This window comes from Aythya ferina (assembly GCF_964211825.1).
Source record: "Aythya ferina genome assembly, chromosome: 13".
NCBI lineage: Eukaryota > Metazoa > Chordata > Aves > Anseriformes > Anatidae > Aythya > Aythya ferina.
The window spans coordinates 14934206-14958614 of NC_140311.1; the positions used below are offsets into that span (position 1 = coordinate 14934206).

The 24409-nt window shown below is 54.8% G+C and overlaps 1 protein-coding gene across 1 annotated transcript in view; it reads right to left on the bottom strand.

Annotated features, from left to right (window-relative positions):
* MID2 (midline 2) overlaps positions 1-24409 on the bottom strand; it is a 67013-nt gene that overhangs the window by 41841 nt on the left and 763 nt on the right. The window contains exon 2 of the mRNA XM_084534871.1: positions 11372-12093. Coding sequence (XP_084390997.1) covers positions 11372-12037 — 666 coding nt within the window. The 5' untranslated portion in view covers positions 12038-12093. The remainder of the gene's footprint in view (positions 1-11371; positions 12094-24409) is intronic.

The window sequence follows — 24409 nt, forward strand, 5'->3', positions numbered from 1 at the left end:
CAGCTGAGCTCCGAGCTCAGGAGACCACGTTGCCCTTCAGCAGCAGCATCTCTCCGCTGCTTCCTGTCTTTCAAACGCCAATCTAACGCAGCGTGGCTTTAAAGCTGGGAAACTGAGGCAGAGCAACAAAGAATTTGCAAGCGAGGAACAGGAGGCTGAACCACAAGAAGTTGTTTTTAGGGGACTGCAGGAGAAAGCAGCATCCAGCTTGCACATTGCCAGGAACGGGGGCCTAGGACAGCACCCACACCGCCTGTGACCGTAAGAAATTCACACCGCTAACCTCGGCAAAGGTTAAAAGCTCTTCCCCCGTACTCAAGAGTCTCCTCAAGGCAACAGGAAGGAAAGGATGCCTTCTCCTGGCTGCGGTACCAGACGTCACCTCCCCATGCCCAGCCCCTGCTGGGGAAGGACCCCAGCACCCATCCTGGTGCCAGCAGTGGCTCTGCTCGCTCCGGGGGCGACGCAGACCCCCATGTAGGGAGCAGAGAAGCCGTGACAGGAGCCAGAGCAGCGCAGCGATTCACAGCTCACGCTTCACGCTCCAAACCGCCCGTCTTTCACGGCAGCAAAGACCTTCCAGCTAATTTCCTCAGCGAACGCTTGTCAGATCAAAGCGCGGCAAGAGGAAAAAGCTGAGCCAGCCGCTGCTTCGTGAGAACCGATTTAAGCTGCTCGAATGGCTCTTCCTCACATCTTGCACAGCTGCTTTTCAGGTAGGCTGCAGGCAGTGGAGAGGCACCGGCCAGAAGAACAGCCCCGCACGCACAGAAACCCTGCGCGCTGCCTCCTCCAGCCAACGCAGGGCAGATGCTCAGCAAATGGGTCAAGTGGCTTATATGATTTTATATTTTTTTCCATGACAGAGCTTCAGCTGAGACCTGTGGGCTTCACGTGCAAAGGGACGGATGGTGCTGGGATGGTCTAATAAGGTCCAGAGCCGGGCGTCCCAGCAAGCAGATCGCTTTCTGCAACCTTTGCAGCAGGTCTTGGTCTCACTGCTGGATGTGCCAGCAGCACCAGCAAAGCACAGGGAGAGGGCACTGCCTGAGGTGTGAGTTCAAGCAGCCAAGCCAACGGTGCTTGGAGAGCCTCTTCTCTGCCACCAGAGCGTGCCCACGGCTCAGCAGCTGCCACCCACCACGGCCACATCACCTCTGCGCCCGAGGACACCCAGGAGAACACAGTGAAAACCACGACGCCTCTACCACCTCCCAGCTGTGCCCCCGCACCCCACGGGTGTGTAAATAACCTGCAGTGCTTGTCCTCACCTCAGAATGAGGTCAGTAGCTCAGGCTGCAAACACAATTTCCAACACACTCCATCCAAGCCTCTTTCCCCGTGACACCCGAGCACCTCTCAGTTTTCCAACACGCTTGGCTTCCCATGGAGGAGCCAAGTATATGAAGTTTCTGCTAAAAGAGATTTTTTTTTCAGCAGCAAGGTGCGGCTTAAAAGAAAACCGAGGGCTTTAACTGAGTTATTAGTCTCATAAAACGCTAGCACTCCCGGTACACTGCTACAGGGCTCACGGCTTCGCAGGATCCTCACCCTGTTCTATGCCCACGGATGCTGACGACGAGGTCCACCTTTAAACCTTCACACCCAATAAACCCACAAGCCCACATCCAACGTTAATACAAATGGTTCCACACACCAGTTATCCGGGAAGAACACCGCTTTCAGCAGTATGGAAGTGCTTAGGGTAAGTTATTTTGAGATAAGCCTTTACAAACACACGATAGGAAGAGCTTTCCTTGTTAAACCCGTTGCTGCAGACTCCCTTTGCCCTGCTGCCCTGAAACAATGCTCATGAAAACGTCTCCTTCACAGGGCTGGGAGAGCTTTGGGCAGGACATAATTCATTCCTTGGGAGGCCAACAAAGGGGCATTTTTCAAGGCTTTTAAATTCTAGTCTGGATTTTTACAGCTCATGCCACCACAAACGTCAGGCAATCACCAGGATGCGGAGCTGCAGAGGAAGCATCTCTTTCACCCCCTGACCTTTATTTCCAAACCATCACCATTTTATGTATATGTATATATATAAAAAAGCCCAAAGAGCACACATAGAAGGACAACCCGTGCACGTTTTCTCTTGGACCTCTTCTGATACCAGATGTTTGGTTCCCAAAAGCCCCTTTAGAGGAGCACGGAAGGAATCCGGATTTATTGCTTTGGCACATCCTGCACGACACACGCCTTTTTGCGCATTATTTCCTGAGCTTATCCTGTAAATCAGTGATGCCCGTATGAGCGGAGGGGGATCCGGCAGGCCGCATATCAGGCCGATTTTAGAAACTGAAGTGCCAGGTCTGGGCCCCTGAGGAGCAGATTTGCTTCAGAAGCCACGGAGCACCGTGCGCCGCACCAACACCATGCGGGACGGTCGCGTAGCCTTGTCCCACGGCCAGCTGGCTACCGAAGCAAGCAAGCTGCGTCAGAAAATCCAGGCTTCCTTTGAGCACTGCATTCTCTGCCCCCGAAGGGAGGGGTGCTGGCACGTGGAGGACGGATGGGAGGCCCGGCCAGGCGCTTTTCAGCCTGAAGCACTGAAAAAGCTCCTGGAGGCTCCATCCAAGGGAGATGGGCTGCCAGCACTGCTCGCGCACGTCGCCCTCCTCCAGCTGCGCTCGGGAAGGGCTGCACTTGGGATGCAGACCATTCATCCGACAGCTTTCCCAGGTGGAAAAGTCATTTAATGCTCAGAGAGTCCCATGGCCACCTGCGGGACAGGAGTGTGCGCCAGCCTCGCGGCTCGTGTCACCTCACTGCAGGAGCCCCGGGTCCTGCAGGCTGGGGGAACACGGGTGGCAGCACTAGATATCCCTCCAGGTGTGTTTTCTGGGCTGGAACCCACCCCAAATAAAAGGAATTCAACAGGTAGGAGAAGAAAAGACGCCCAATCCGTACCTTAGAGAGAGAGCTGATGGGAAACCTCTCTGCTCGTCACACCTGAGCCTCACTTTGCTCCCAGCACTGACCCCCGTGCCAGCCCAGTGCCATCACCCACCCCGTGGCAGTGCTGCCAGCTCCTGACGCAGAAGATGCATGCTCATGTTACACCACAGCATCATCTGGGAGGACATCCTGTACGGATGGGGCTCTCCAAACGCTACGGACATTTGGACTGACCCACGAGGAGTTCAGCAGAACAAGAGACCTGCAAGGACTTGTGTGTCTGGAAGCCAGCTGGAGAGATTTTGTTCTCCTCGTTGCGGACATACCTGCTTATAAAGACCAAAGCAAGGTGGGCCAAGAAGTGCAAAGCAGGAACCAGTGCCCTCCAGGGACCCGTTGTGGAAGAAGAGAGCAGGAACCCTGAAGATCTCCTGCCTCATGGTCTCATGGTCCCAAGATCCTTTTCCAGCCCCAACACAGAAGGATTTCTATCAGCACGCACTCTGCTGTTGTATGTTCATTTCTACAAAAGGGCACGTTAAACACACACTGATTGGATATTCAAATCAGATATATTTTTTTAAAGCATGTCAGCCATCACGGTGAAATTACTTAATAACACCTGTAAGCCTACTTAAGGGTTTAATGTGATAATAATAGCATATTCAGCATCTCAGAGCATGACTTCGAGCCTGCTAAGAAATTCATACGCTGCTCGCCCCAGCGCACACAACCAATCCTCCAAATTACTTAAAGACACCGAGTGTTCCCGGGACGCATTTTCCAAGCAAGCGTACGCGCTGCAGATAGCTGAGCGCAGCCCTTCCCTGTCGCACGCTGCGCGTAATTAACCGAGCCATGCTAATTCATGCTCTGAATATTCATTATAACCCCGTAACGCCACACATCCTGAATATTAAGTGGCATCCGCTCGGGGCAGGAGTATCAGAAAGTGGGATCACCACCCGTGACAGATTTGAGGCCGTAAGGATGAGGGTGCAGCAGGGAGGATGCAGGGACCCTGGGGGACGTGAAGCGCAGCGTGAGGCTGCCAAAAACGCTGGCCAGGGCTTGGGGGAAGGCATGGGAATGTGACAGACCACGGGGCATTGCCAGTGTGAGCTCCAGTATGTGAGATTAAAGCACGAAGCGAAGAGTGGAGAAGCTGGAGTAAAATCTCTGAAAAAAAAAGAGGAAAAAAGGGTAGAGGCAGAGAGAGTTTGCTGGCAGCAGGAGCACTGCAAAATAGCTGAGAATAAATGGCCTCAGACACTGTCCCGCCTTTGGGCAAGGCTCAGAGCTGCCAGGAGCAAAACCAGCTCACAGAAACCTGAGGCAACCCCACACTGGTAAACACCTTCTCTGGGAGGTGGGATTACACTCAAATTTTCATTTTTCAGAGAAAACCTATTGATGCAGAACTGAAGCAGCGGAAGTTCAGCTCCACGCCCTTACAGCCATCATCAGACAGAAGCCTTGAAAAGATAACAGCTTGCAATTGTTTCAGGAAACAAAAGTGCCTGTTCCAGGGAGGAAAACGCCTGCAAGCTCGTGAGTCTTCCCTGAAATAGTTCCTATTTCAGAGAGCCAGCGGCAGGGTAGGGAGAGAAGAAGCAGGGCTAAATGGAAATTTAGAAACTGCAAAACACAAATCTGAAGCCTCCAAAGAGACGTTACAGGAAACTATAGCATGAAAGCCTCTGTATTGTTAACAAATCTGTTGACAGAGAAGAAAATATATCTGTTAAATCACATGACAAGGAATGCATGCAACAAAGATTAGGGTTGATGGGAACGTCAATTGTCTTGGAAAACTACAGGGCCGTAGCTCAAGGACTGGCACAGACTTGTTTCAGCTGGGAAAAAAGTATTATGTATTAGAGATTATTCCCCCGTCCAGAAATAGAAAATTCAACTGCTAAACCTGTCATCTCTCGCATAAGCCTGCTTGATGGGCACCACGCCACCACCCCAGCTGCAGGAGAAGCCAGCAGCGAAAGCCAAGGCTGGACTTTGCACGTGCCTAAGACCCATTTTTTCTTCCTTTTTTTTTTTTCTTTTTTTTTTTTTTTCTAGTTTGACCACATTATTCCAGGCCCAGAGCAACATGATGGAGCTGCACAAAGCAGCACCAGGAGTGAAGCCCTGGGGGGGACAGCCCACGGGGTGACACCCCCAGAAGCCACCTCCGCACCCGCTGGCCCTGGGCCACCACAGCACCGCTCACCTGATGTTTGGCTGCTCCTCTTCATGCCTTTCCTCTTGCGGCCCAGGGAAAGATTCCCTGGTCTCAAGGAAAGGGAAACCCAGAGACTTAGTTCTGTTCTTTATGTATGGACGCTCTCCAAACGCCAAAACTCTGTGGGGTTGGGTTTTGGGGGTTCGAGCGAGAAGACATTCCCACAGAGCCATAAAACCCACAGTCTGCCAAGTGAAAATATCATCCAGCTGAAGGTGAAGCGTGCTCCCCGCTCCTTCATACGTGAGCAAACCTTTCCCCCCCCAGGCAGGAAATCCTGCCTGTCCCGTGCCCCCCAGCCCATGCACGGGGCACGAGCGGGGCTTTCCCACAAACGATTCCCACCGAACTAATTGCCATCAAGGAGTCGATCACCACAAGGCAGGAAGTTAAGGGGGAATTTAATACCTAACAAACCGGAGCGGCCACAGCCGTACAATTTAACGCGCTCATAAATTTCTCGTTTCTAATTCACCAGCGCAACGGCTTCTGCCAAAAAAAAAAAAAGAAACAAAAAAAACAAACCTCCCTGTCCTCCTTCAGTAACTTGGAAGGGTTTTCGCTGCTGCTTAGCACCGCAGCCCGTGCTCTGCTTGAACTGGAACCAACGCTCTCCAAACCTCCTCCCATGACTGCCTATGCCAGTGCCTTGCCAGCAGCCCAGAGGGCAGCGCTAATTACAATTAAGGCAAAGCACCGTGGCAAGCACTACTTACGTGGAGAGCAGGGGACAGCATGGGGAGGTTTGTGGTGTCCCCACAAGTGTGGTTTGCTCCGAGCCACCCCTGTCCTCATCCTCATTGCATTCAAGCGCAGACGCGATCTGCACGGGCTCAGGACCATAGCGATGCAGGTGGCAAAAGGGCCTTTTGCTGAAGCAGCCCCTCTGGCCTATTCCTCATGCTTTCAGAGGCACTTCTGAGGCACCTGGGGAGAAGCTGAGGTGAGGCGGGATGAGGTGATGAAGGGCTCCTCACTGCCCAAGGCTGATGTGGCAGGTGAAGGAGTTAGCACCCAACCACTTTCTGAAAGCAATGTCTGTTTGCTTGTTTTTCCTGGGGACTTTAAGAGAAGAAGGCAACGCTCATTATTTAAAAATAACCCCGTCTGATTACCATCTTGCTTCCTCCACAGCTCTGGCCTGCCGTCCTGCAGGATGCCAAGGCTGGAGGTTCGTCCTCCTCTAGCTGCCCCCAGCCACAGAGCTGCTTGGGGCCCTAGCAGCTGGGGAGACCACAGCAACCTGATTCGGTTGGACGTGAACACGGTTCTGGAAAAAGCAGGAGATTCATCTAACCAACGCAGTTTTCCAGGTCTGCTATCTCAGGACCTGCAATTGCTTACTTAAATTAACTAAAAAAATCAAAGCTCTGCCCAAAAAGCTGATGGCTGGGAAAGAAAACCGAGGAGCCCAGAACTCAGGGCTGATTCAAGGTCCTGGCGACCAACAAAGGAGCAGTAATGAAACAGTGACCAACGCTTGCATTCTCTGCACTGATGGAAAATCTAAATTGGGAGCTACATCAGACACCAGAGCGTGTATTGATCCCTTTCCCACTGCAGTGTAAAGAAGCCAGGAAAATTTTGTATTTCCATATGATCCACGCTCCACAGGTAAGTGTGTGCCTGCAGCACGCATCGAGTGGGTGTTTTGGGCAAATCCAAGCAGAACTGTGCTGGCAGCCCGGGATGGATGGATCGGGAAGATGATGATGATTTGCTCGGGAGCCTCATCCACCCGCATCACCCCAGCCAGGAAGCAAGGCTTTGCATCTCCTTCCCTAAGCAGGTCTTGAGCAGAAGCAGACCCAAATAAGATCTGCTTCGGGGGAAAGAGCTGATTGCTGCCACACAGCCAGAGCTTTGGGTTTCCCTTTGTCTGCTGGTAGCAGCCCCCCACCTTCTGTGTAGGAGTTGCAACAATCACAACGTTAACCCTCGCTCTCAGCCAGCTCCTTTCTACATGTGGGAAAATGAAAAAAAAAAATAAAAGCCAACTCTCTCTATATATGTATAAAATTCAGTTTAGCCCCATGGCAGTACAGTAAATTATAAATTAAGCAGCGATCTTGGTGACTCACACAGCGCAAGTGGGAACACGTTCCCTGGTCCCGAGGCGAAGAAGTCCTACACTACAGCACCAAGGAAGGTTTCTGCCCCTCGTTCTTTCTACCCTACTGCTCTCCGAAGAGCCCTGCAATAACCACCAGCTTTCTGCATACAATTTGTCTAGCACAGGGGGTTGTTTATTATTTTTTAAACTTCATTGCACTGACACTAACCCACTGGAGGCAGTGCATCTATATCTGAAGCATAACAGGAGATGGGATTTTTCTCCTCCTTTAGCAGAGAGCAGATATGAAAGTGTTACAATATATATATATATATATATTTAAATATTTTTTTTTTGCTGTTCCCAGTGTGTCAGTCAACGCAAACCTCAGCAACAGCCCTCAGCTGGTTCCCGTAAAGGGAACAGATCAGATGGAGAAGCAAAGCAGCGAATCATTTACGGCAAAATCCTTTTTCTGAAACTCTTTCTGCCACAGAGCTGTCCGGAGCTCACAAGCCAAATCCTTTTTCAGTGCGACCTCTCTCACTGCACCGATGTGACCCCGCTCCCGGCCCCGGCTGGGTGGCAGCCAGCACACGGGACAGGGCAGCGCTCCGCGGAGATGACTGCAATTATGGGCTTCAAGGCATCTCAATTTATAATTGGAGAACTTTTTTTTTTTCTTTTTTCTTTTTTCTTTTTTCTTTTTTATTTTTTTAACTCAGCTGATAACGTGCTGCTGTCCTAGGCGTTTGCTTTATCTAGGTCAAGCCAGTTGCTTTGCGCTTAATCTACACCCATTTTTAATTTGATTTTTTAATGCTGATTTTTCAGCCAGCGAGATGAGGTGATGGGCATCTTTACTTTCAGCATCCCACCCCTTCCTGAATACGCAGAGAGGGGAAAACAGGCGTCGATCCCCCTGCATTTTGACTACTTGTAGCCATGCTGGTACACCGGGAACACCACAGGCATGCGCTGCCTCCTGGGTCCGGGCAGCAGAGGCAGCTCCATAAAGGGAGCTGCAAGAGGAGAAAGGACAGGGAGATGCCTTCATGAACCTCTGGAGCAAGAACTATACCTAAAAGCAACACGCCTTGTGCAGGCAGGGTGGTATAAACATGTGGATTTAAAGATGCATGGCTTGGGGCAGGGAGCAGCCTGGACACCGGTGCTCAGCATCTGCCCCAGCATCAACCAACAACCCCAACAGCAGCACAGGTCCCTGCTCTCCCAGATAGCACTCAGAACTGAAACACTTCAGGATTTAATGACAACAAAAAAGTACAGTTTTCAGGCAGTTAGCTCTTCTAAGCAAGGAAAAAAATCCCCAGCCAAAGCTTTCTTGTGGAAAGCACTCCTTTTGACGGAATAATTTGCTCCAATTTTCCACTTATTTATTTTTTTAATCTGAAAGGTGTTTCCAGCTAGCTCGAGCAATGTGATCGAAGCCAGAAAACAAGAGCAATCGCTTGCTCTTCAATGCCCAAGCACTCCACAGTTGCTCGAGAGCAGCCTGGCTTCAGTGCTCACGAGAGCAAGGAGGGGACAAAGCGTCAGGGTCAGGTGAGCAGAGAGCAGCCAGCAAGGATTCCCAATATTTCCAGAAAGAGCAACGACTCAACCATGGCCAAACGTATAGACTGAGGATGTTCGAAGACGAGGCCGAAATACAGCTGCAAATATTGACTCTGATTTTCAGGCTTGCCAGCATGCTTGCTATTGATCTCGTGCTGCTCCTGCACCAGGGGTAGAGCATCAGGAGAAAAGGCATCCAAAAAAAAAAGCACAGCTCTGCCAAGCCAGGCACTCCGGACTGATAACCATGTAGTAGTTGTGCCTCGCAAACCAGATCCCTGCAGAAATTAAATAGCAACAGACGCAAGAAGAGGCAAAAGAAGTTTCCACTGCGCATCATTTAGTTACAAAATTAACCATCCCCAGTGCGTCAGTGCAGTTAAAGACATGTGGAAGCACTGGTCAACGTGGTTTGATTTTCCGTGCTTTGCAGCTTATTATGTTAAGAGATTTAAGAACACAGCCAAGGATGCAGCTCGGACAAGGCTATGCAGATAATTTTGCATTCTCACAAGCAGCAAAGCACTCATCCCTCTTAGCTCGGCTCAGCAGGCAGAGATGCAGCTTTGCATTTCAAAAATTCATTTCTTTGCTTGATGCCTCACATCTCAAGAAACAGACCAGCTCTTCACAGCATTGCATCCAAGAGGGAAACTTTCTGCTGGGGAACTGTTATCCTGGAGTCATCCTGCACCGGGTGCTCATCCGGAACAGGGGGGTGCTCACACCCCGCATCCATCCCCAGTGGGCCACCAGTCCTCACCTAGGGCAATCCCCACCCACTAAAGGGCATGCAAGAGGAAGAGGGAGGCTGACTACAGGGGAGAAGGAGGACAACAAAGCATCTTCCCCAAAAAACAGCTCCTCCACGTCAGGGAACGAGGCAGCTGCTGCTCCCACCAGCATCATGGCCGTGCCTGAAGGGTGAGCTGTGCAGGACGAGCAGCACAGGAGGAGTGCTCATAGCAGAGAGAGCAGAGGAGAGCTTCCCTCCTTGTCCAAAACCACTTAAGGCTGTTATTTAAATGAAAAAGAAAAAAAAGAAAAAAAGCATCTTGGCAACCTGCAAAAGCTTGGCTTTTTGGCAACCTGCAAAAGCTTGGCTGGTTGAAGAAGCAATTTCTTGTTGGGGGTTTTGTCTTCAGATGAGCTTGCTTGGCTAGCTGACATGGGGGGAAATATTAAACGGGTTTAATTCCTGTCCCCAAGTCTTACTGCATGCAAACATACATGGGCCTTTCTTTCTAGGGTTTCCAACTTGCTAATTGAGACGTTTCCTCATGGAAAAAGAATGTTCTGACCCGAGGAGCGCTCTGCTGGCACTGCATTTCGAGAGGCAAGCACCGCACCGCACTGCTGGGGAGTTGCACTGGGTTTGGGAGCTGCGAGGAAATGGCAGGTGGAAAACCAGCCGGGAAACAGCTCGGGAAGGAAACGTCTAGGAAGACCGATGCCTGGAGAAAAATCTTTTTTCTTTTCTTTTTAAAACAATCCAGCCTGCACACGAGAAGTCTTCTCAATTTTTGCTAGTGATAGAACTATTTCTTCTGCCCTCGGAAAACACAAGAGCAGAGAAATCGATTTTGTCTAAAAGCATTAACAAGACAAAGAGCTAAGAAAAGCACTTTTGGGTCAGAACAAGCCCAGAAAATTCAGGGAGAAAGGATCAAGGAAGAAGGTGTAAAGACATGAGAAGGGCTGCAATGGGAACGTGACTGCAGCCACAGTTACAGCCTCGCCAGCATGACCTCTAACTGGACCAGCTCTGTGTTTTTTTTTTTTTTTTATTTATTATTAAAAAAAAAAAAAAAAAGAATTAAAACCATTTTGCAGACTCATGCAGAATGCACAGGGGACAGAGAGGGATTTCTAACTTTATATAGGTCAAACATCAGCCACACGGGTTCACATGTTATTCGGCACTAGCACAGCCACTGCATAAAAATTAAGCTTCAAAGCACCCCAGAGGGCTCCCTGGAAGTTTGCTCTCTCCAACCTGAGGAGCAGCAGAGCAAGAATTCACTCTGGATCGATACGTGGCACAGGCTGGAGGTAAGGGGGCTGGAAAACAATTGCTCATTTCTACAGCTCGAGGGATACGAGGATGGAGAATGCTGACAGTGGCGGAGCAGAGGCTCCCACCGTGGAGAACCGCAGTGGCACGGCCAGGACACCCTGCTGGAGGTGGCCCTGGCCAAAAACCAGAGGTCCCACAGGATGGAGGAAGAGGTTAGGGCGCATGGGCAGGAGAGGGAAGCTCCATCCCTGCGTCCCAGAGCAGTGCAGAGGACTGGGGAAGCTGTACCAAGGAGGACACGGAGGCGGTGCCCGCAGCGCTTCCTGCAGCACCAGTTTGCAGGCAGGGGAGGCCCACGAACAGCAGGAGGCTCCCCATGCACTGCAGTCTCCAGGCCTTGAGCACGCTGAAAGGAGCCCAAGGAAATGCAAAAGGGCCTGGATGAGCGCATGGACCCCATCCTCCAGCTCACAGCCCTGCTTGGCTTAAAAGACGTGCCACCAGAGCACCCTGCAGCCAGCAGCGGTTCTCCGCCACGAAGCTCCCTGGTGCGCCCTGGCCCGGGGACGCCCTTGGTGCTTACCTTGAGCTTCTCAAAGCGATCGCTGAGGGATGCCACTTGGTGGTCCCGGTGGCGGCCCACCAGTTTACATAAGGCACAGATGAGCTGGTCGTCAGCCACACAGTACATGTTCACCTTCTCGTTCTCGTGCTCCAGGCAGGTGAGTCCTCGGAAGTGCGCGTCGGGCACGGGCTCCACCAGGCGGTGGCTGGTGAAGGGCTTCTTGTTGGGGTGGGTGGCCCGCAGGCAGCGGTCGCAGTAGGACACCTCGCAGGTGATGCACGTCTTGACGGCGTCCCGCGGCGGGTCCTGCTCACAGAACTGGCAGGCGATCCTCTCGCCGGCCACGGACATGGTAGGGCTGTTGCGGTACGTCCTCTCGCGGCGGCTCTCGCTGGGGGAGTTGGGGCCGCTCAGCGACGCCTTCTGGAAGCGGTCGATGATGTTCTGCAGCGTCACATTCCTCTTGAGGCCCTCCAGGCCCCGGTGGTTGAGGGAGATGACATAGCGGCAGGTGGGGCACTGGAAGGCGGTGATGGGCTCGATGGACTCGCTGGAGGAGCAGCTGGACACCAGGATGCGGTGGGCGCAGCTGAAGCAGAGGCTGTGGGCGCAGGGCAGCAGGAGAGGGTCTTCGAATAACTCCAGGCAGATTGGGCAGGTCAATTCGGACTCCAGTGTTTCCATCTTTAGTTAAAACGATCCCGATCCAGCGTCAGAATCTCAGGAAGCTGGTCGGTGACCTGGCGGGGAGGAGAGCAGAGAGGCACGGTGTGAGACAGCAGCTACGTGGGCTGGGGCAGCAAAGCCGGGCAGGGCAGCTCCTTCCCTTTGGGAACAGGCACATGGGGAGGTCAGAAACACCCAGCTCCTTGCACCCCGTGGCTCTTTGCACCCTGATGTGGCTCCTACAGCCTGACTGGGCTCCTATGTCCCACCACCACGTCCAGACCCTAACTGGCATCTGGGAACTCTGCAGGACAATAGCTGTGCTGGGAGGGGATGGAGGGGCAGCAGCAAGCTCCTCTCTGCCACCTCCCACCCCAGCCTGGGAAGACAACTGGGACAGCAAGGCCGAGAGAAAACATGGGAGAAACCACACGATTTCATGCTGCTTCTAACAAGCGTTGCCAAAGAGAGGAACTGGAGGCCGTGCTGGTTTCCCACATCTAAGGGCTCTGCAAGGGCAAAACCAAGCCTCCAAACAACCCCTCTGTGTCTGCACCATCCCTGCTCTTTTTGGGAAAGGGGAAGAGGTGAATCATGTCCAGGAAACTCTGAGTAAAGCGGGTCAGGAGGTCTAGCGCACCGTCCTGCTCCCAGATTTCCCCTGGCCGCCTGTTTTTAGGAGAGAGGAAAGAAGACCAGCCAAATTACAGGCTGTACACTCCCAGACCTCAGCTGTCCTCTACTGCAAACCAGGGATGCCCAAATCAGCTCCAGCTGGGGAAAACGAGCTCAAGGCTTGACACGGGCTCCTTTCAAGCACCTAAAGCCACTGCCAATACCCAGGACAATGAGCAGCTCTGGTTTCACAAAGCACCGAGTCCCTTCCGCAGCTGCCTCTCCACGCAGGAGGGAGCGAGCCCGCAGCAGCGCGCCGCACACCCCTCCCCGAAATGCAAGCTTGCACGTGGAAGGGAACGACAGCCTGACAGCTACCAGGAGAAACCACACGCTTTTCCCCTCCCCAGCTCCGCCGCAGCCGCACGCAGTAGCGAAGACTAATTAGCAAGGAGGGGCACGGCGGTGGGCTTCCTCCGGGTCTGCTCCGCGTTAGATGCGAGCGGCCCGTGCCTCTGGTGAAACTGCAATCAATTATCCGGCCCCGCTGCTTCCCCGCGGTGCAGGAACGCGCTCGAGGAGCCCGCTCGCTGCTCGAAATTAGCATGCGAGTGCTCCGGGTTGACACCAGCCCGGAAACGTCTTCTGCAAATGAGAGGCAGCGCTTAATTAGGTGGGAAGCGGCAGGGGGAGCAGGCGCTGCGGCTGCCGGGGGATGCTCCGCAGCGGAAAATGCAAACTGCAGCCGAGGATGCACGGAAGGGGCAGGCCAGTCGGGGGATTTCTGGCCAAAATTCGCGGCGAGGGTGCCTCTGGCGAGTGGGACACCTCTGAGGGAGATTGCCTGTGGGATGTCGGGAAGTCTCTCCAGCCACAAGCTTTTGATTTTCAATTAAAACAAGAAGCCAGCAAGAAACCACCCAGGAGAAAATGCACGCTCTCAGCCTCCCTTAACCCAGCCACCCTGGCTTCTTCAGAGCTCTCCTTCCCTCTGCACACCTCTGGCCCACCTCTAAGAGCTCCAAGATCCCAAATTCAAGCTACAGCCCCCGCCACAGCTCACCAAGGTACACGGCATCTCCCACCTTGCTGCACCAGGTGCTGCTGCATCGCTCCCCAACAACTCTGCCCGTCCCGGGTTGCTCCAAGAGCTCACAACCTTAGCAAGGCCTGCCCAAATGTGTGCTCACCCACATCAGGATGTTACAAAACACCTCGGAGTCGGGGTTTGTCCCTTGTTTTGCTGGGACACTCCAGGCTGAGCACAGCATCCTCACTGATGAGCCACCAAAAATACATTCAAACAAACAAAAACAAGTTGAAACAGCTCTTCGCTTTGTTCCTGGTGGCTATTCTTATGGTAATCTTGTTTTCCTCAACAGGACAACATCCTTCAGATCTGCGATAACTGGAAGGAGCCCCACAAACAGGGCTGTGTGACACAGACCAGGGAGCTCTTGGGGAGATGCACCTGGGCGAGCCGGGCGGCGCTGCCTTCGAAGCCTTTCATGCCTCTCGCTTTGATGTTCACTTTGATGTCCGGGACCAACGTGGCACAAGGAATAGCTGATTAGATTTAAAGCTGCTTTGTTTACAGTAATTAACTCCCGAAATAAATGTTAAAGACCCTTGGAAGTTAACACGGTTTACAAACAGCCCCACGTCATGCGTGCCCGAGGGTCAGCCGGCCCCTGAGGACAAGGCAGGCACCACGCGTTTCTCCCGTGGTGTGACAAGGCTGGGCTGGCAGCGTCCTCCCGGCTCACGTCACTGTGTCACACGTCCCCATGTGCTCATCCCAGCCCGTGGCAGCCCCTCAAACCCGTGTCCCGGTGGCACGAGCCCTGCGGACACGTGGGGTACCAGCAAACGGCATTCAGGTGCCCCCATCGCCTCTCACGAGGCATCATATTTACAGCCTCGGGGTCGAGCCCAAGTCCCACGTGAAGCTCACAGGTGCTCTGTTAGCAACACAAGGATGTGTTCCTCCGACCGTGTTTGGACAGCCCTGAGTCCCCTCGGCTCCTTCTGCCCATGCTTTTCCCTTGATCCCTGGTGTAAGAAAGCTCTCACACGTCCACTCCGTGCTGTCCCTGGGCTATGGGTACCAAAACCAAACCGCCCTTCCTTTCCAGACCTGATTTCCAGTGCTCACAGTCTGGGGAAGCACAGGCTCCTCAGGCTGATATTTTCCATACCAAGCTTTATTTTTTTTTTCTTCTCTCCCCGCCCCCCCCCCCAGGAAAACTTCAGCCAGGATTGCTCAGCTGCTTCCAAGAACAAGCCTTAAAAAAATCCGCTCTGCTGTTCCACCCTTATGTAAAATAAATAAATAAATAAATAAAAAATATGGCAACCCTTTCCTTAATTGGCTCCGTGACAGCAGGATATAAAATCTGGGCAGCAGTTGTCTTTGCGCTTTTTGTTGTCCTCGGGAAAACGAGCTGGGAATTGGACCACGGTTCAGCCTCAGGAAGAATCAAAATCCCCGTCCAGCACCGTGGCCGCATCCAATTTGGGGGGCAGTGGATGCAGACGGGGGGCAGGGGGAGCCCCTTCGCTCCCCCCAGCCCGGCAAGTTGGGGAGCAGCCATGCGCTCCCCAAAATTTGCCCTGGGACAGCTCTGCCCCCGGAGAACCAGGACTCCTGCCAGTAACAACAGCCAATCACCGTGTAATTAGCGACAGCTTCCTAACGAAGATACTCAAAGCAGAGAGAGAGAGAGAGAGAGAGGGGGAGGCAATCAGGCTCATCCAGGCAATTTGCACCTAGTGTTACCTAATTTTTACGTGCTTGGCTTGCAGCCTTGGGAAATTTCGTTCACCACGAAATTTCCAGCTCAAGCGGCGCGCACCTCGCCGCCGGGTCCTCCTCGCAGCCCATCTGCCAGCATCGGGCAGGATCCGGCCCTTCCTCCCACGGCTCCTGCCTCAGCTGCTTCCTCAATAGCTCAGTTCGTCTCCCAACTGCTCTCCCCGATCACTTTATTGCAATGCTGAAGGAAGGGAGAAAAAAAAAATAAAAAAAAAAAAAAAAAAGGAAAGGAAAAAACAACTGAATTTCCTGTGTAAAAGTCACGCTTTGTTGTCCTTAATCCGTCACACTGAAGCACAGGCATTTCCACATGAGCTTTAATTATTTTCTCAGCCAATTTACTCGGTGCTGAAATAAAGCTCACTGGTCTGTAATTCCCACAGTTGTCCTTGTGCCTCCCTAAATTAAAGACGGAGCAGAAGAGGCTGCGCTCCCGAGCAGCACTTGCTTCTAACGAGAGATTACTTTCTGCTGGCAGTTCAGCCGCTTCATTGTCGAGTTCCTCCCAGCGAGCTGGCTGGAGCCCACCGGGTGCCGGTGATTTGTTGCTCTTTAATTTCTCCAGTTGCACGCTGCTTTCATTCCCCTGGGGAGTTTTGTCTCCATCTCTGCCTCCGTCATCCTGGCTGATGAAACGGATCCGCTCCCAGCATCCTTCTCCTCCCGAGCTTCTCCCCGGTGAGGCCGGGGCTGGGACAAGCTCTGTCACCTTCAGCAGCCTCCCCCACTCCTCGGGGTTGTTTTCCTTTGCTCCCCCATCCTAAAAATAGGGGCTTTCCCAATGTGCAACTCCACAGAAGACTTGGTGGCAGAGATGAAGGCCCAGCCCCGTTAGCATCACGGGTCAGGCACGTCCCGCTGTGCATCGCTCCCATCCTCCCCACGCTGCCCCCAGGCTGCTCCCTTTGGGGTTTTCCCTCTTTTTCCCTCTTTCCTACCCCATAACACGCCTCCATTCATCAGGCAGCTCCACGAGCCTCCACACCGGTCACCTCCATGGATTTCTGTGGCTCCCCCAGGCACAAAGAAGCCCTCCCCGCGCCAGGCTCCCCCCTGTCCTCCCCACAGCACACCCCGCCATCCTTCCTGTTACCTCATCCTCGGTGTTTCCCATTATTTTACACACCCAGCGACATTTCTGCAGCTGTGCACACATCGATCGGCCCCATGGTGATGGAACGAGCTCGCTCCACCTGCAGCCAGCCGGAGGGGAGCGCAGAAGCCATCCTCCTGCTGGAACACGGGACACGGGGAGGGTGCCGTGCCCAGCCCTCAGCTGCTAGCACCGCGTTTGCCTGCCCTGCTCGGGGCACGCAGGTTTTGTTGTTGCTTTAAGTAGGTCACGCCAGCACAACTTGTCACCGAGGAAGCCCCCGAGCCGCGCTCCGTGCCCAGCGGCACCAGGCGCCAGCCCTGCAGCACGCCAAGGGGGGGATTTTGGGGAGGTGCTGGAAGCATCTGAGCACACCAGCATCCACGGCAGAGCTCCCCTGGTGGAGCTGAGCACTTCACAGCAGCGCTCGCCTCTCGGACAAGCCCAGCAGCAGCTTCGTGGAGCTCGCCGTGGGCAACCCCACGGCGCAAAGGTGCTCGGCCAAAGGGCAGAGACCTCGGTCACCTTCGGGACCTCCGAGCAGCAAACAGCAGAGCTCATCCCTGTCTTCTCTGCTTGCACCCCTCTGGTCACAGGGAGGATTTTACCCATCTCCTACAAACCCTGCCCGGCTAAGAGGTGCGTGCGGGGCACCGTGCCCTGCCACCAGCCCTGCCCAGCCAGGTGACAGCCCCCGAGCACAAACAGCACCCATGGCTCCTGAAAAAGCCGGGGCTTGGAGTTTGCAGCATGCAGGGCCGGGCTGGGCTTCCTGCAGTTTGCTTCCCAGCCCCAGCAGACACACATTTGATGATTCCCCCACAGCCTGGCTGGTGCAGGAAGGCGCAGGGCATCTCTCCTCTGCCCCAGGCCCCCCTGCCCGAGATCTCGCCGCGTTCCCTCCGTCCATCACCCGTCCCAAAGCTGTTTGCTCTCCTCCCAGCCCTCGCCCGATGCCATTCCCCTTCACAGCCCAGCGCTTCCAGCCGCTCTGGAAGCTCAACCCCGCTTGCTCACTCATCGTTTTAATTAAAGCTCACCCTGGTGGAAACACAGTACCCTGTCTGCGAGAAGTACACCCGCGTGGACGCCCATCGGAGGAGTCTCACGGCAGCCAGCCCCGGTTCTTCCAGCCTTAGGGGATGCAGGACCAGCTCCTCGCTGCAGCGCCCAGCTCGGGGTGAGCTGGTGTCCCCCTCCAGCGCTGCTGCATCCCTTCCCTCTTCACCAGGCAGCCTGCAATGCAGCTTGAGCCCAGCCACGTCCCCGCAGGCAGCCAGAGGGCTCTGGCTCCACAAGGACAAGGGGAGGGCACGGCTGCAAATGCCGTGGTTTATATAAAAAAAAAAAAAAAAGAAAAAAAAAAGAGCAAGCCATGGTTTTTAGCCCCAGGATGGACACTGCATGGAGATATCCAGGGTGCAGGGGACACATCCAGCCCTGCAAAGAGCTGCTGCAGGCACACACCCGGCCGACGCGGTGCTGCGAAAGCCCCCAGTAGACCAGAAGCAAGGCAGAGGAGCTCAGCAGAGCCTTGGGGCTCCTGGGTGTCCCAGAGCAGGCTCTGAAGAAGGAAGGCAATGTTTGCCACCACTCAACGCATCTGCTCCAAGCAACCAGTGCGTGGCGAGGAGCCAGCCCACACCGGAGCTCCCCAGGGACCGTCGTGCCCTGCAAACATCGAGGCTGCTACCGGAGGAACCTTAACGCTGAGGCATAATTAAGACAGATCGCATTTCGAGGAGCATTTATCAGGTCGGTTATTCCGTCGCAGCGGGCATTTTCCCCACTTTGCTTTGGAGCAGTGCCAGCCACAGAGCAGGCACGTGCAGCCCCCTCGAGCTGTCCTGCGCTCTGCCCGACGGAGCTTCTCCTCCCAGTTCCCTGCCTTCGTGCTGTCCAATTTGCTCCGCTTTAGTTCAACAGGAGCCAGCAGCTCTCAAACATCACTCCACAGAAGGGAACTGGGGCCATCCTGCTCACGTGAAGCCCCCGTAGAAGCGCTTTTGCCCACCCCAACCAAGGCGCAGTGCCAGCGGGCACAGCCCTGCTGCACCCCCATCGTCGAGGTTTCCAGCACTCTCACAGCCAGCTGAGGGCCGTGGTGCATCCCCAAGGACCCCCGACACATGCCCGGGGAGGTGTGAGCCCCAAGAAGCGTCGCTTCAGCTCCATTTTGTGCCCAGCACACGCTCCCAGAGCCGCTGCTCGAAGCCTCCTGCAGCCATCCCGCCCCACGCAACGCCCACGGCCTCGTGCGCCGCTAATTACCGGCTGCACGCTCCAACCCCGGCCGGGGCCGGGCTGCTCGGTCCAGCATCCAAACCCCAAAAACCACCAAACGCGACGCCCGGATGCAACGAGGCTGCGCTCACGACGGATGCCACGGAGTCGGGAAATTCAAAGGCTATTGTGCTGGGTTGTGCGAGTTTAAATATATCCTCGTGGGCTCCTTGGGGTTGCATTCCTGGCTAAACGGGTAAGATAAACAAGGCTTCCTGCAGGAACTGCAGACAATGGGGAATAATTAGCAGTAATCCCCCATGCAGAAACAATGCAGGTAGGAGATATTTTGGGCTTTCACACCCTCCCACCCCACCATGGGCAGGAAGAGGCACCCAGACTGGTGCAACTGAACCCAAGGGCTGGCTCACACGGGACACAGAAGCCCAAGCATTTGGGGCTGCCCCCAGCAGAAGACGGTGGATGCAGACGGATGAAGGTCGCTTCAGTCCTTCCCAGGCTCTGGTGGGGAGGACGACGCTCGGTCCCCACCCCATCTTTTCGGAGATGGGCAAATCGAGGCTTGTTTTCAAACCATGACAGCTCCTTGGAGCCTTCTGCTACACCTACCCCGTGGCAGCGCTCTGTGCACGAGCCAGATTTCCAGATGCCCGCGGGGTGCACGGGCACGATGATTTCGGTGAAAGGCCCAGCAAAGCTCTCTGACCTGCTGCCCCCAGCCCACCACAGGCTGCATCCCACCCGTCACCTCCACGCGTCCCCACGGCAGCTGGGGTTGGCTTGGCACGTCCCCACCGCCGTCCCTTTCAGCTCTCCTTAGATGCAATTCTCTGCCTAATGACTTCAGCAATCAGATAAAAGGGATGGGAGAAAAAAAAAAAAAAAAAAAAAAAAAAGACTACATACTTCATGCCAGAAAAATGCAAACGTGTCACACACGGAGGCATGGGGCCAAAAAGGCACAGCAGCCAGCACCCGAAAAAGCAACCTCCGATGACAACCAGAAGCTGGGATCCCTTTCTCCAACATGTAATGAAGTCAAAGATCAGCGCAACTTATTTTCCTCACTAATTACCTCCAGTTTCACATTACAGGCAGTTTTTCACAGCTGGCACACGGAAATCCCAGACACGGAGCTTGGGCTTGGGCATGCGCCGGGGCTACCAGCAGCAGAAGCTGCAGCATCCTTTGCGCTTTGTGCTCCCCGTGCAAACACTCGGGGACTTGGTGCCTCCTTGCAGACTTCACACACAGCTCTCCTCGATGCCCGGAGAGATGGCAGGAGGCACAGGAATAGCCCACGCTAATCAAGAAATGGATTTCCCAGGAGGAAAGCAAGCTTGAAAGGTGAGGCAGGGGCTCTGGGAAAGCTCAGGTGTGCTCATGGGGCCAGCGGAGACCCTGGAGGGCATCGCCAACCTGCCCACCACGGAGGAAGAGGATGCTCAGCCCCAGGAAGCCCCCGAGATGCTCAGCACCCTCCTGCAAGACACGGCCCAGCCCGTTCCTCCTGCCTACAGGCACGCAACCGCTCCTGGCGCCGTGCAGCGAGCGTCGGAGCCGCCCGCAGCCAGGGAAAGCCTCCAAGCACAGATCGGAGCACGTTCCTGGGAGGGGGAACAGGGACGGGGCAGGCAGGCAGAGGCATCGGCGGGGAGAGCCGAGGCCAGGTCCCAGCATGCCGCGGCCATACCGTGATGCAAAGCGCGAGCCAGGAGACGTCGGGGTGAGTTTGCTAAACAAACGCAATTGTTTTTGGCTCCCTCTCCTGCACTGCTGAAGCTCGTGGCCGTGCCAGCGGAGTCTGGGAGCCGGGTGGGATCCGCGCTGCGGGACGCGCCGCTGGAGGAACTCGAGTGCCGGTTTTGAGAAGGTATCAGGTGCTTTAAGAGAATTAAACGCCTTCACGCAGCCCGAGCCAGCACAGCTGAGCACCCTGCAGACACCCGAGTGGCAAAGGTCAGCGTCTTGGCCACCCTCCCACGGATGCGCTCTTGACTCTGGGAACATTTTCCATTCGGAGGCTTCCATCACACCACCAGTCTGACACCAGCGTGTCTCTCAGCCCAGCTCCACCCGGCACCGCACTCTGCTCACTGTGGCACGGCTCCATCAGCTGAAGTGTCCAGGCTGCACCAGGTCCCAGCAAACCGCCCCGAGGAGAGAAATCACCTGTAGGCCTCTTGCCACTAAATCCTCCAAGGGGACAAGCAGGGACATCAGCTCCCTGATGGACCTGTGGGGAGCCCAGGAGATGGGGTCCCAGCCCTGCCTGCACAGGGGCACCTCCAGCAGGCTGCCCAGGACCTGGTATTCAACATCTCCCTAAGCAGAGACTCCACAACCTCTCTGGCAAGCCTGTGCCAGCGTTTGATCAATCTCACAACAAAAACAAGGATTTTCTTGCATGAGATTCCACTATCAGAAGTGGTAAGAGAAGGTGCAGTTGTCCCATCCAGAGCCACGGCACCAGGGCAGCGACCAGCGTCAGCACTCAACAGCAAAGCCGCGGGAGCCTGTGGGCAGCAACCTGAGCCTCTACCCAGCCATGGAGAAGCCCAGCCCGTCCCTTAACCGTGTGGTTTCGTGGCCTTTTGGAAAACCAAAAGCTTGTTTATTCCACATCACCTCTGACACACCACTAAGGGTGCTGCCCGGCTGCACCCTGCGCACACGCATGGATGTGTACACGCATCTGTCCTCTCTGCTCCCACACAGATCTTGGGCCAGCTCACATTTACGACGCTGCGCTCCAGCTCGGCTTCATAAAGATCTCTGCCTGCTGTCTGAAGTTAATTTTCCCCCCTTTGGTCGATCAACTCAAAATTGGGTTTGCATATTAAAATGAAATTTAATTTCTAGGCCATTACCCCAGAGCGGGCTAGCTCCCGTGCCTGCAAAATGAGACACAAACAAACAGACCTAGCAATTAATTTCCCGGTTAGACGCAAATTCCAGTAATAAATAATAGTAATGATATTCTGCAGAGGCACAGGGACCCTTTCATTTCACAATCCCAACCCACGTCGCGGGAAGCCGGCAAGCCTCGCTGCTCCTGGTGCATGGCGGGCTGCTCGTGCACGGAGCTGGCAAACAACCCTGCTGGGCGCTTTCTTACGAGGCCTGCAGACAGCATCCTCTGGATTTGCCCTGCTTTGCACCAACGTGGCAGGCTTCCGATTATTTCTTATCCTGGCTTTTCACAGCCCGCTAGGTTTTCACCTTTTTCTCTCAAGCAGAGGGCCCAGAGAGACAGAAAAAAAAAAAAAAAAACAAACAAAGAAAAAAAAAAAAAGAGTTTTGAGAGCTGAGAGCTTGCAGCACCCAACACTGCAACAGCTGTAAACAAAATCAAAATTTAAATAAATGTAGAAATAAAAAAGAAACCACAAAGCAAGCAAGCAAACAAAAAGAACTAAAACCAGAGCAGCGGCAGCATTTGCCGAGACGTGTCTGGGGAAGAGCAGACGTCCACGCACCAGGACAGGTTGCTTTGCAGCTGGCTCCGAGCACGCTCCTCTGCTTGGCCGCATCCCAGCCGGCGCAGTTTTCAACAATAAACACGGCTTCCATCGGGAACCACCCTCCGGACCCCGCACGCCGCTTCCACTTCAGTGTAAAAGACTCGCCCGCATCCACGCAGCCCCGGAACAGGCCTGGAGAGTCCGAGGGAGGCAGCCCTGGATCTGCGGAGCACGCCAGGCTTTTTCCAAGCTGTGTGCACCGGAGGACAGCGATGGCACCTGCGCCACATCCCCTGCACCCGGTGACACCAGGGGACACCGGGGACAGCGGCTCCCCGCACCCTGGGCACCCGCGAGGCTGCAGCGAGCAGAGGTCCCCGCGAGCATCCCTGCCCAGGGAAGGGGACTCAGATATGAGGAGGACTCAAAGGCGAGAGGGGAGTGGGGGAAAGGGTGGTGGGGGGATGTCCCTTGGCCTTTGGGCTCCCTGGGTTTGCTTGCTCGGGGAGGGACAGACAGACAGCCGGAGCCTCCAGCCTGCACAATAGGCGATTTCCTGAGAAAGGGCAGCGTATCCAGCAGCACAAAAGGCTCTTATGCTGCTGCCCAGCAGCGGCGGGGAGCTGCCAGAGCCCACAAGAGCCGATGGAGCTGCTGGGGTCCCCCTGCTACCAGCCCCCAGCTCCCCTTCGAGGACGCAAAAACGGTGCCGGCACCATCCCGGACAGGAGGCACGTCCCACTGGCAAGAGTTACCGCGATGTTTGCAAGCAGCTGCATGTAAAAAAAAAAAAAAAAAAAAAACACCACAAGAAACCAGGAAGGCAGTGTGGGATCTGAGGGCGAGATGCTCCCCCCGTGCCAGAGCCCCACCGCCCTCGCAGGACACGGGGCAGCTTTCGGCCGCGCACAGGCACGGCTTTGTCCCCGCCGCTGACCTCTGGGCCCTGGCATTTTGGGCAGCCCAGGCTGGAGGCGGTAGCAGAGGGAGGCTGCTCGTCGGGCCTCCCTGCCGTGTTAATCAGAGAGGCTCATTGGCAAAAAAAAAAGAAAAAAAAAAAGACGAGGGTGAAGGCAGGCTCTCATTAAGCAGCAGCACGCGCTTGTTTTCTGGGGGAAGAAAATCCAGAAAGAGCCAACGTGATCCGGGCACCCGGCGAGCACAGGTTCAAGCCCTGCTGGAGCTGCGGGGAGGAGGCCAGATCCTGAGCCTGCTTGCTCCTGCCGAGGAGGATGCTGTAAAGGGCTGGGGAGCAAGCCGAGCTCTGTGCCGACCCTGGGGCACCCAAATCCTGCTCCCAAGCACCCACAAACCCTCCTGAAACGCCCCCAAAAGGGGGCCACCAGCCTAAACTAGAGGCGAGTGACAGCAGGTACGCTATTAGGAGCAGTAACCCCCTCCCAAGGAACAGCCACACCACTCGTCAGCCTCACGGAGGGGAATGGCCGTGGGCACCCCACAAAGTCCAGGTTACAGCGTCCCCGCTTCAGCCTCCCCCTTTACCCAGCACATCTCACCAACGGGAGCCGACTCGAGATGTAACACAGGCTCCAAAAAAAAAATAAAACCCCACAACCCCCAAAAGGCTTCTCTCCAAACTATCCAGCAGCCCCGACCTCTGGCTGCACAGCGACCCGCTCTGAATCCAACTCCAAAATTCGGGATAAAACCGCAAGCGCTGGCTTCGAAACCCGCCTCTCCCTCCCCAAAACGGAGGGCAACCCTGCGTTAAAATTAACCAGGAGGCATTAACGCATCTCCAGCGGTCCCAAGGATGCTCCCACCCTGCCTGCAAACCCAGGCTACCTCCACACGTGTGCCTAACGCCACGCAAGCTGCTGGCACCCAAGCTGTACCCGCGCCAGCAGCGCACACAAGCACGTCCTTCCAGGGTGGGAATCCATCGCACGCTTAATTTCTTTTTTTATTATTATTATTATTTTTTTTTTTTTAAAGCGACGTTTACAAAACAGGCAGCGCAACTTTCCGGCCACGGTGTGCGTGCGCTGCTTTCCCCCGCTGCCGCAGAAGGCTCCGCAGGGCACAGACCCGGCTCGGAGCGCTCGGAAAGCGCCGGCAACACCCAGGGCTCTGGAGCGACACCAGCACCACCTGCCCGGATCCCCGCAGCCGCTCCTGCCGCTGCCGTTTCCTTCTGC